Consider the following 12,393-nt stretch of genomic DNA (forward strand, 5'->3'; position numbering starts at 1 on the left):
TGCAATAGAATACGTAAAGTTGTTTTAATGTTAGTTCCATCCTTTCTGTTCTATATACTGTAAATTCTAGTTTGTTGACCTTTGAAAAAGTTGCATTTCACTTGGCAGAGAAAATAAAATTGTCCCATTTCCCCCTGGAAAAAGGATAATATTTTCTAATTTTGCAAATGCTTTATGAAAGTATCATTTGACCCTGTATTTTTACAGCTGCTCTGCATTTATTATCAGAGAGGCCCTTCATACAGTATGTTCCTTTTCTTTCATTTCTAGTCAAGGGGTGCTGTTAATATTATTTTGGAATTATTCAAATTTAAGAGTGATAAAAGGCCTCTCTTCAGGGGCTCTTACTAAACAAACCCCTAACTTCTTACTCCTTTAAGGAAACATAAAAGGTTTTTGAGAAAAAAGAAAAGAAAGGAAAAAGGTTTCAGACTATGAGCTTCTTGATTTGGGGATCGGTACTCTTCAGCATGGTAACTTCAAGACCTTGCATCTTGCCTGGCATTTAGCAGGTGCTCAGGAAATGGTTGCTGAGTTGAATTGGTTTGGGAAGAAGCAGAGCATTACTATCCTCCTTATACAGATGGGGCAAGTGAGGCTGAAAGGACTTGTGGATGTGTTTGTATTGTGCTTTGCACTTTACCAAGGGCTCTCACCCAAGTCAGCTCATTTACAAGGCGACCCTCACCACCACTATATAGAAAGTAGGAAAGGTCAATGTTTTCAAGTAAAAAGATGAGAGTAACAATGTGTTCAACATGCAGTGAATTAGTCACTGCTGGACTACCCACTATGCAGCGAGTCAGTCTCTGTTGCTGTAGGACAACTAAAACCCAATGACAAAAAAGTTCAGGTCCTTAGACAACGACGGAAAGAAGGTTCTTCTTAAAGGACAAAAACAATCAGAAAAGTTATTGCTTGGACCAAAAAAAGCTCTTGTATACTATTGGTGGTTGTGTAAACTGGTCCTATTTTTATGGAGGAAACTTTATGATTATCTCCCCAAATTAAAATGAACATACTTTTGATGTAGCAATTTACTTTTACGAATGTATTCCCACTATAGACATATTGGAACGAGTGCATAGACATGTGAGGAAAAGAATTTAATGAATATAAGAATATGAACATAAAAATATTCACTGTGACATTCTTAGTAACAGAGAAAACTTAAAACAGCCTAAGTGTTCATCAATAGATTGCTGGCTACCCAAATTATGAGTTATCTGGGTAGTGATATTTTATACAAACATTTGAAATACAACATTAATCTATGTATTGACATGAAAAAATGACCACAATATATTAAGTCAAAAGAAAGCTGCTTAACAGTAGGATTTCCTTTGAGTAAAAATACTCATCACAGTATTAGTGATGACTACCTCTGGAAAGTGAGATGGGATTTTTTTTTTACTTTATTCAGTACCACACTACTTGATTTTTTAATGGAAATAGATTATTTTTAAAATTAAAAAATTAAAGAGAAGCTGTTCAATTCTGGCCACCTGAGAAGATTTTTTCCTTAAAACCAACAGTAAGCAGAAGCCAGGAAGTGGCTAGCTACTGCCCTACCTTGCCACAGTGCTTAAACACAATGCTTGGCACACTGTTGGTTTGCAGGAAATATTTTGAGAATGAATGAGTAAGGATGGCTAACCCTGGTTACTCTTTAGTAAATTGAGATGGAAGGACATAAGAACACTGAGATTTTTCTAACCCTAAAATCTGAGTCAGTGGGTCAATGAAGAAGAGTTTACAATGACCACGTCAATAGGGTTGATTTATATTAAAGAAAGACTCGTTATGCAAATGCTGACTCACCAAAAAATAATTTGGGGGTTCTATTTGCAATGGGAGAGGATTTCTAATGAGTCCCCACCATACGTTTCTTTGAGTGTCCGTTACAGCATTTATCTGGTGGTTTAGAGGTCACAGAAGCATAAAGAGGAGGGACTCTCAGACAGTGCTCAAACAGTACAGCCAATTCAGACCCGAACCTCCTCAGCAACATTCCTATAATCAGTTCAGATTGACTGGATACTGAAAGTGCTTCCACTTTCTCCCAGGGAATTCTTTCTTGAGTGCTAACTACCAGAAAGTTCCTTATTGCACTGAATTGGAATCTGTCTCTTTGTAAAACTGATCCACAGACCCCAGCTCTGCCCCTGGCATCACACACCCTGAATCTAAGCAGCTGTGCACGGTAGTTTAAGAGGATGGGCTCTGTGAGGCCTGCCTGGAACCCCAGCCTTCACAGGTAGGTGCTGTGTGAGCCTTACGCAAAGATTAGCAACTCTCTCTAAACCTAAGTTTCTTCTTTACAAAATGGGGTCATTATAGTTTCTACCTCATGGGGTTGTTTTAAGAAGATAATGAAATAACATATACAAACTGCCCATCACAATGTATAGCACAAAATACTTAATATTACAATGTTTATAGACCTTGCCATGAGGTATTTGACAGAAGCAGGCAGGAAAGTGGCAAAAAATAGCAAAGTTAACATATGAGGTGTCTGTCAGTGAAATGTGACTCTAGAGTCAGTCAAGTGACTCTAGCATCTCCTCTATTTGCCCCACTGGAAACAAATGAGAAAAACACTCCCAGTAGGAGGAGGGAAATTTCATAGCATTAATTCAGGAACAACAAAAGTCTGTACTTTCACAATTATAGATACTAACTTATAAGAGTAACTTCAGGTGTTTGAGAATCTCACTCACCTCTGGGGGACACAAGGAAAGAGGTCTCCCTGAGGCTTTCTAATATTCAAATAGCTGTCAGGTGAAACCCAAGTCCTTTCCAGCCATCTGAAACTTTTCTCAGGGCTCATGACTACCTATCAGCCTGGATTTGACTTTACGTTATTATTCAAGACATAAATTATAAATCCTACCGAAAAATAATTTGGGGGAATTTCAGGAATATGTGGGTGAGCACAATGCACACATATATTTACAATATACATGCACATTACATACCATATAAAATTTAGTGGACTAGGATACTTAGGACCTAGGTCTAATCTTGACTTGGCCACTAATTTATGGTGTGAACTCTTAGGATCTCAGTTTACTCACCTATAAAGTGGTTCTAATCCATGATTCTCACACTATGTTCCAAGGAGCTCAAGGTTTACACAGCAGTGCTGGGGGCTGCTTTAACAGGGCTCCAGGCTCCATCTTGTTTCAATCTGAGCACCAATATTCTTAAAAAATCTATTACATATATTGGGGTTCTGCATAAGACTTCACTTGAAGAATGAGTCTTTTCCATCAAACGATGTTTGAAAATCACTGAATCAGGTGTCTTCAAAGTTCCTTCCAGAACCTGAAGGTTCTGAGTTCCTTTTTCCTACTTGTATTTCAGAAGTGAGGCCGGAGGGAGAGAAGCGGGGAAGAAAGGGGGAGGAGGGGGGGAGAGGGGAAGGAGGAGGAAGAGTGTTGATGGTGGTGGGGGTGGGGAGAAGAGAAGAGAAGAGGCCAGAGTGACAAATATAACTTCTCTACGTTATCAGGCGTGGTTTGAGAATGGGGTATTCTGATTAATGATTCTTACTCACTGTCTTCCTAAGTATATTACCTGACAATATAATAACATTGGATAAGAATAAGTCCCTTTTTATTATTCAGCTGGTACCTAATGCCCAGGACATTTACAATAACTTCATCCCCACGCCACCCCCCATTTCCCAGCTTTAAGTTTAAATCATTAAACTGAGAGAAAATCTTTAGCTCTCCAAGTTAATGGCTCATTCCTTCCAGAAACTGTCTAGCAGCATCCTTACAATACAATAAGAGCAAAAGTATAATGAGTTTGGAGGGTGATAAGTCAGCAATAATGAGGTCAGTCTTGAACTCATAGCAGAAGAGTTCAAGGATGTCTCTTTTGATAGCAGAGGAGATTCTGACGCCCCTCTTCTCGTCAACTCCCCTCAAACGCTCCCTCTGGCAAGCGCAACCAAAGCAAGGCAAATCCCAGATGTGAGCCAGTCCCTTTACTTTAGAAAATTGTGAACTGCTGCAAGAAGCCTGCAGAAATGTCATCACAGAGCTGTGTTCCTACGTGGTGAGTGTCTGGGGGTGAAGAACCGGGAAGAGTTTATAGGAGAATAGTGGGGTTATGTGGGGGCCATCTTTGACTGAAGAGGTGCCCCCTGAATCTCTGTGGTCCCTGGAGTGCACAGCTGCGGAGCTCACATCAACAGAGCCACGTGTGTGGGGCTGTAACCTCCCTCTGCAGGGACGGCAGGGTGCGGTGGAAAGAGGACTGGACGTGGAATCAGAAGACTTAGCTGTTCCAGGATAAGGTGCTTCATTTCTCTGAACCACTATTTCCCTAACTGAAAAACAAAAATAAAAATACTCACTGGATCTGCCTCACAGGCATATCATATGGTTTAAATAAAACTGGGTCTGAAAAGCATTTTGCAAATTAGAAAGACCCATAAAGAGATAAGCCTGTATTCAGTAACCTGTGAGATAGTTGTCTGAATGTGATCCTTAAGAAGCCCCAGAAAGCTTGCTTCAATCACTTTCCTAAGATACGATACAAAAGGTTAGTGAATTACAAATTCATGAAGCGTTTCACCATGTTCACATAATTTTCCAATCTAAGTCTTAATTATAAAAACCATTGTATCTGATACTCTACAAAGAACTATATATAGAATTATAAGAAAAAAGCATACATATTATAAAATCTAATTACAAATGATTTCAAAAAATACGACTAGATTATTCTTAAAGAACTACTGTAGTGGCGATTGAGCTTGTAAATGTATACAGTTATATCAAAAAGTTTTACAAAAATAGCCGGAATCCAGTCTCCACTTCACAACTTCAATAAGTAGTGTAGATTAGTGTGTATCTTACTCCTATTTTAGTAAGAATAGGAGGTGCCGCAGAGCCATCCTCATCCAGTAGACTGAGATGCCAGAAGACCATGGAGCTCAGCTGCCTACAAAAGACCATCAGCTCTTCTGGTCAGGAAGTTCTCTGGAGCAATCCTCTTCATTCTCCTCTGAGCAGGGCAGGTTCAGTGCACTCATCACGGGATGGATCCAGGACGTGGTCTGCGTTACGTGACTCGAGAAGAACAAGGAATGCAATTACAATCTGAGAGGTGGTCCTTCTACCCATCCACGCAAGTACTGATCCTAGTGACACTGCTTCTCCCCTACTGCAGTCCCTTGTGATAGGAAGCAGTTGGAACTGGATCCAATAGTTTTTATAAGTCTTAGACGTGTTTTAAGGTTCAACAAAAATCATTTCTATTTTTCTTCTTTGGTAAAAGGAACACAGGAGAATGGGTCATCTTTGACTCCTCACGTTTCCTTACCTGACTTTCAGTCAGTCAGCAAGTCCTGTGATTGTCTTGCTGTAACATCACTGGAATCTTTTCCTTCCTCGCCTTTTCCAGTGCTATAGCCTGGGTCACTGAAATAGCTTGTCTCTCTGCCTCTGTTCTAGCTCTTTTCTAATTCAGTCTCCACTCCAGCCAAGAAATCTTTCTAAATGACAAATCATACTCTGTGGCTCACCCGCTAAAAATTCAGTGCCAACCAATGCCTTCTGGATCAAATACCTACTCTACGGTATGACATACTTTGTTTTTTACTTGCCTCAACAACACTTTCTTCTCTGCTACAATCTTCCTTCCTCCCACCTTATTTACCTAGTTAACTCATACTAATTCTAAAGAACCAAATCTCCTTCAAGATTGCTCTGATCTGTGCCCATGGTCTTATCTTATTACATTGTTATAAATGCCCGTTTATTTTTAAGCCTTCTTACTGCATATGAAGCTCCTTGAGGGCAGGAAGTATGTTTCTTATCTTTGAATTTATGGTGCCTAACATGTTCTCAGAACAAATGACCAGGCATTTCAGGGAGAACAAGCAGAGGTAAGGAAGGACGTACAAAAGATACAGGGCATGTTCGGGGAGTGGGGAAACAACATCACCAAGTGTGCCCCTACCTGGGGGACGGTGTTTCTCAGACCTAGTATCCCACTCCCATCCTTCAGCTGGATGAATCTCCTAAATCCACATTATCTGTCCAGCTCCTGAGTGTTGGACAGCCAGCTTTTGGAATTAGGATGATTTGTTTCTTCTCCTTGGATCCTCTTTCTAGCCCTGGTTTACCCCACAGCCCTCATCTATCCTAGATCAGTTCCCCCTGCCCCTATCCTACCCAAACTCAACCTCAGAAGCAGCATCATGTCTTAGATCAAGTCCTTTTGAGGGCTGGCACTTATGAGGATCAAATAAGATTGTGGATCTAAAAGCACCTCCTATATTACAGGATAACATTTTCCACAGAGTGTTCCAAGGGTTTTTACAAAATGTTATGTGAAGAAGAGAATTCTATGGTCAAATAAGTTTGAGATAACACTAAGTTAAACATAGTTATCTAGGCTTCTTTAGGATTTCTCAGAGCCTTAAATATACTAATGTGTTCTATGACTCTCCAAGAGTATGCAATATGACTGAAACTAGCCTCTTAGCACACACGGGGCTAGTGTTCCACAGAGCACAATTTGGGAACTATCACTAAAATGCTCTTACTTCATCAGCGGTTGATGACAGTAACTGAAATTGTTGGACTTAGTGCAATCGTCAGTTTCACTGTCATTACTGGATTTGGTTTGTTTTCAATCTTATACTCTAAATTCTATCCATGTCCCCCTGTACAAATTATTCAACTTCTGTGCTTAAATATAAAAAATGCATCTTTCCATGGAAGATCACTGATAGTTTCATGATGGGGTAAAAAAGTTTCAGATATTTAAGAATCAAGGAGAAGGTGGTAAGGCCCAGACATCTTCCTAGTTTCAAACCTTGGAGTGTGGTTAAGTGGTACAAAGAATCATTATTCTCTTGACAGTAGTCCACATTACTATTATCTCTTTAAAATGGTTTAATGGAATTTCTTCTTATGGAGGTTAAACTTACTAAGGCATTTGATTCTGCACAGGTTAACTTCATTTCAAGGCTTTTATAAAGCTGGAAAGTGGCTTAAATTGAAAGCGGTTTTAAAGAAACACTAATGAGTGTCACATAAGAGGGCCAGAACACGGCTGCAAGGTGGAATGAGGACACGCCATCCTGGACAAAATACCTGTTTAAACTAAAAGGAAAAAGCTCCATGAGACAGTTTTGCTAATTTCAAACTCTTGGTATATATACTTTAATGTTTATCAGCACATTTACAATATGTTAGTCCAAAGAAGAGACTTTAATTTGGATGATGATAAATCCTCCCTCCCCTGTAATGACCCCTAACTGTGGAGGGTGGGAAGGAAGATAAACAGGAACAATTACCTGAGGGATGAGTTTGGGTGCGTGCTTTCCTACTTGACTTTTTAAAAAATAAAGCTCTCATGCTTGAAATGTTATAACTGTCCATATATGGACATTTCATTAAATTGATAATTTATAATAATCAAAAACAAATGTCTAAGAAAAAAATGTAGTTATAGGCTCTAAACAATAAATATTAGAAAGTTCACCAGAAGGTCATCCTTGCCAGTAACCTTCGTTAAGCACTTTTAATTAACAAATCAACATCTGATCTTACTGCAAATACAAAAGGAACACCATAAAATATTGATTAATCTTATATTCACAATACGCTTCTCTGTACATGTTTAAAAAACACACACCTAAGCACCAAACAGGCAATTACAACAGCTACTCACTAGAAAAAATAAAACTTGAGCAACAGAGAGATAGTGTTCTGGGCTTCAAGGACACATTTCACACCCGGGTCTTTCATAAAAACATCCAGAACCAATGCTTCTAAAACTCAGGTAATGCACGTAATGTGCCTGGCGACAAGCAGATATTCAATAAATGATCATGGCTAGTTTCATTGATAATTATGGCTTTCTGATTATTGTAAGAAAAACTTGGAATTCTTCCTATGACTCTGGGATGGGGCCCTTTGTGGGTATACTATTCAATTTTATGTCCTAGGGCACAATGTGACTGAAGAGCTTTGACATAATCAGTATGATGAGATAATCCCAGATTTACTGGCTTGGAGAACATTTTAGTATTAGAAATATTTCCTCTCTGATTTGTGTGCTTGGTAATTCAACTGAGAAGAGAGAGAATAAATCAGCCCTGTTGACTCTGTTGAATTAATAAAGACCCCATGGTTGACAAAGTAAGATGCTGTTACTTAGCATGAAAAATTTAGAGGTCTGGAGAATAAATGAGGCTGACTATGAAACATGAAAATCTTCCATTTGAACATACAGTACCTCTGGCAAACGTTCCTGCAGAGAGTGCATCTGACCTGATTTGGGGAGCCACCAACAGCAGTTCAGATATATTTGAAAATCTAAAAAGCATAATACTACTTGCCTCTAAATGATTGCCAAATCTGTTGCTGGAAAACATTAATATTTGATTCGGGAAGATGACAGTGTTGAGTTTTTTCTTTTATAATATTAGTAAATTGAAAGACATATTTCAGAGCTTATAAAAAATAAACCAAGAGAATACACTTTATTTTATTGGCAAAGAAATCTAAGTGAATTATTTAAATCCCATTATAATTACCCTCCTTATGTTTCTTACCTCCTAGCATGTAAAATGCTTTCTTTCAAAATAAAAATTTAGGACAGCCTGTTAAGAGAAAAGTGGTTTAAAGACAAAAAGTGCACTAGTTTTGTATAAATTCATTCTTATAACCCTCTGTGATGATGACATAGGTCCTTTTGTTAATCTTCCATTGGAGATGGCATTATTTATATAGCATTGTGAATTTAGCAAGATTGCATGTACTATTTTATCATGTTTAAGATAAAGCTGCAGAATAATGAGCCAAAGTAATTAACTTCCAATGTTCTTTTTTTGGGGGCGGGGGGATAGTCTTATGTGTACAACATTCATATGAACCATAAAAAAATACAAATAAGTAAATCCATGTTAATTCAATCTGTTTCTGGCACCAGTAACTTGGAAACACCGGAAAATTTTACAACTGGCCATAAATTGCAAGTAGTAGTTACAATAAAAGATTTATATTTAAAAAATAATCCCAATTGACAACAAATTAGAAGGTAAGAACAAAAAGTGAATGGTATCAATAAAATTATAAAAAAGTCACCCAACCATGAAGCGGCATGTATTCTTGTCAGACACTGGTTATGAGAATGACTACAGATTAGTAATATGAAGTATCCATTCCAAAACACGTTTAAGAGAAAATTACAGGCAGTTTGTTTCCATGGATATATAAAGAGTTCCCTCTTACATAATTTTAGAAATATATGCCAAAAATCAATATGAATATTTCTCATTAATGAACTTTGTAAATATCATGGAACACTTTGAGCATTTCGTAATTAGGCATTCGGAAATCCAGCGAGGCTCTGATCAAATATTAGCAGGATGCCATCCATATCTTTACAGTTTTGAGGACAAATGTTATTTTTATTATATATTTACGGCACTTTCTATAAAAAAATACATCAGATATCTTTGGAAAGTTCAAAAAATCCAATTAATTAAAAAATCTCTAGGTCTCAGATATCAAATCATATTACAAGAATCTAAAATATTACTTATGCATAATATTGGAAAAAATTGCTATGTCACTATACTTGTAAAACTAGATCACTGAAAAGAAAATTCCTGAAAAAAATATGGAAAATATTAATAACATTTTTTTCAAATAATATACAGAAGCTTAGATTGCTGGCAATTTTGTATAGAACCAAAACATCCCAGGTCTGAAGCTGATGCAATTAATTTTTCAAAGAAAGAAAGTGTTCTATAGTCACAAATTACAGCTCTGGGTAGCTCTGTTTTTAATCACTGTAGGATAAAAAAATACAGAAGACCTCAAAGAACATGTCCCACTGACACTGGTACCTATACACTGGACTATTAGATACTAATAAATAATTATTCAGAATTTTATAGTTGCTATATTTGTACATTCTCATACACCGATTGGCAGTGTCCACCAACATTTATGTTCTCCATTCCATACTGTAGAGTTGTTATCAGGAGGCAGCTGCCCTGGAAGAGACTACATTTTCCAGCTCCCCTTTCATCTACATCCTTATGTGAGCATGTGACTAGTTCCTACCAATGGAAGGTGAGAGAATTGAGGTTTGTGTCTTGTAGGCCAGGGGTTTTTAAGAAGCTGGAGTGGGGGCCGGCCCGGCCCAGCGGCACAGTGGTTAAGTTCACACACTCCGCTTTGGCGGCCCGGGGTTTGCAGGTTTGGATCCTGGGTGCGAACTGACACACCGCTCATCAAGCCATACTGTGGCAGTGTCCCACATACCAAATAGAGGAGGATGGGCACAGATGTTAGCTCAGGGCTAATCTTCCTCAGCAAAAAGAGGAAGATTGGCAATGGATGTTGGCTCAGGGCCGATCTTCCTCACCCAAAAAAAAAAAAAAAACTGGAGTGTTTTCTCTACTCTTACTCCTCATCCACTAACTGAATGCAGAGGACTCTGAGGCCCAAGGGGATGGCAGAGCCATGTGCTAGAAGTTGTTGAGGTCTCGAAGTCACCACCCAAAGAAAAGAAACGCCATCCATGAACCAGGAATCCCTGCATTGACTGGTATGTGAACGTTAAGACACTGAGAGGCTGTGGTTTGGTATAGCAGCTAGTGTCATTCTAAGTCAATGTCAAGCAAGAAGAGAGTATTTCAAGATGAAGTCGTGATTATTACTTTCCTAGAAATACATATACTACTTTTACGAATCAAAGAGCTTGCCTTTCTAAAACACAGAAAACAGGGAATAAATACATATTTTCATGCTACTTTAAATTTATGTCAATAATCAAAAGACTGTCAGAATCCAGATTAATGGAACTAAAATTAATTAGAAACAAGTTTGCAAGACGATCACCAAAGTTTCCACATTAAATTCCCACTTATGAGTAGAAGTGCATCAAATACAGAAGGTACTTTAATTTTTAATGTTATTAAAACAGTAAGAATTACAATACAAGTCATAAGCCTTTTATTTAGTTTATCCAATAAAATAAGTTTAATAAACATCTGAATAAATGTATTTTTCTTAAATACCAGATTTGAAATCTTAAAATAACTAAAATTATTTGAAAGAAAATTTCAACTAATTTTAAACTTATTCTAGTATTATTTTTTTGCCAAAGTTAAACTGACTACACTAAAAATATAAATGTATATATTATATTAGAGAAGAATTGACATCCAAAAATCACAAAGCTGAAAGGGACTTGGAGGGGTCCCTTGTAAGACTATCTCTAAAGTCTTGAGGTGTTTTATAAGTATTATTGACTCCATATTGAGAGTGAGTGCTATAAAGTAGAAACCTTCACTTATAGTAAAAATTATGGGCTAAAAACCAAACATGCCATCAACCTTTATAGTTCTCTCATGAACTTTACATACTAATTGTTTCCAATGGTGCCACCATGGACTTGTGAATAAATGGACTTATTTAAGGTCTTTTAGAACCTTAGTATATTTTAAAGGAGAGAAAGAGTTATACTTATCCTCATCTTATATATGAGGAAACTAATACTGAGAGAGGTGAACTAACTCACTCCAGGTCATAAAACTAGTAAGTATTAGAGCCAGGACCTGGATCCAAATCTGACTTCTGAGAATTTAACCATTATGTTATCCTCCTCTCTGAGGCTCTGTTATCTGGGTTGGTTTCAACAATAATATGTATGAAGGTTCTGGGATGGATTAAATGATCACCTGAAAGGGCTCTTCAGCTTTATGAGATGAGATAAAGATGTGCTGACTGACTAATTCAATGATCATAGATTATATGTCTAAAGCATTTTTTAAAGCACTTGCCACAAAATTCATAAAAATTTTATTGAGTAAGTATAAATAAAGAGTACTGTGTGAGGCCTGCTTTCCCAGCAGTCTGACACTTGTCACATCATGTGGCAATGAATTCTTAATCTGTCTATCTTTGCCCACTAGGCTGTTAGCTTCGGGAGGGCAGGGAAGTTTCCTATGCATCTTTATAGCTCCAGTGTCTGGCTCACAGAAAGTGGGGGTCAATAAATGTTTGATGCATGGATCCATTAGACCTTCCACTGATATATTACTATTGTTATACCACTGAGTAAAAAATGCTCCCAAGTGGTAGATTAGCTTATTTATAATTGAGGATCAGATAAAACAATCTTCAGATGTGATAATGCAGTGGCCTTGCCCTAAATGACTCAGAAATATGTGTATAGAAACTCAACTTTATCAGGAAAAAAGTTCGATTTATTTAAATAGTCAAAAAGTTACCAAATAACCAGAATTACTAGCCCTCTTCACCAATATTCTCATATCTGAGTAACTTGAAAAGGTCTATTCATATCTTTGGTGGTAGGTAATAACTGAATCACTATGATAATTCAAAC

The 12,393-nt window shown here is 37.5% G+C and overlaps 1 protein-coding gene across 6 annotated transcripts in view; it reads right to left on the minus strand.

The window, feature by feature from the left end:
- Positions 1-1,087: 1,087 nt before the first annotated feature.
- Positions 1,088-12,393, minus strand: part of STXBP4 (syntaxin binding protein 4) — a 157,752-nt gene continuing 146,446 nt past the window's right edge. For 5 of the 6 annotated variants that reach the window (XM_004434744.3, XM_087440954.1, XM_087440949.1 and 2 more), the window contains one exon: positions 1,088-5,084. In XM_004434744.3, the coding sequence (XP_004434801.1) occupies positions 4,970-5,084 (115 nt within the window). In that variant the 3' untranslated portion in view covers positions 1,088-4,969. Of the gene's footprint in view, positions 5,085-8,592; positions 8,633-12,393 lie in introns of those variants that run through there. The other variant, XM_087440952.1, reaches the window with a different exon arrangement.

This window comes from Ceratotherium simum, chromosome 16 (assembly GCF_057802395.1).
Source record: "Ceratotherium simum simum isolate JZ-2026a chromosome 16, ASM5780239v1, whole genome shotgun sequence".
Taxonomy (NCBI): Eukaryota; Metazoa; Chordata; class Mammalia; order Perissodactyla; family Rhinocerotidae; genus Ceratotherium; species Ceratotherium simum.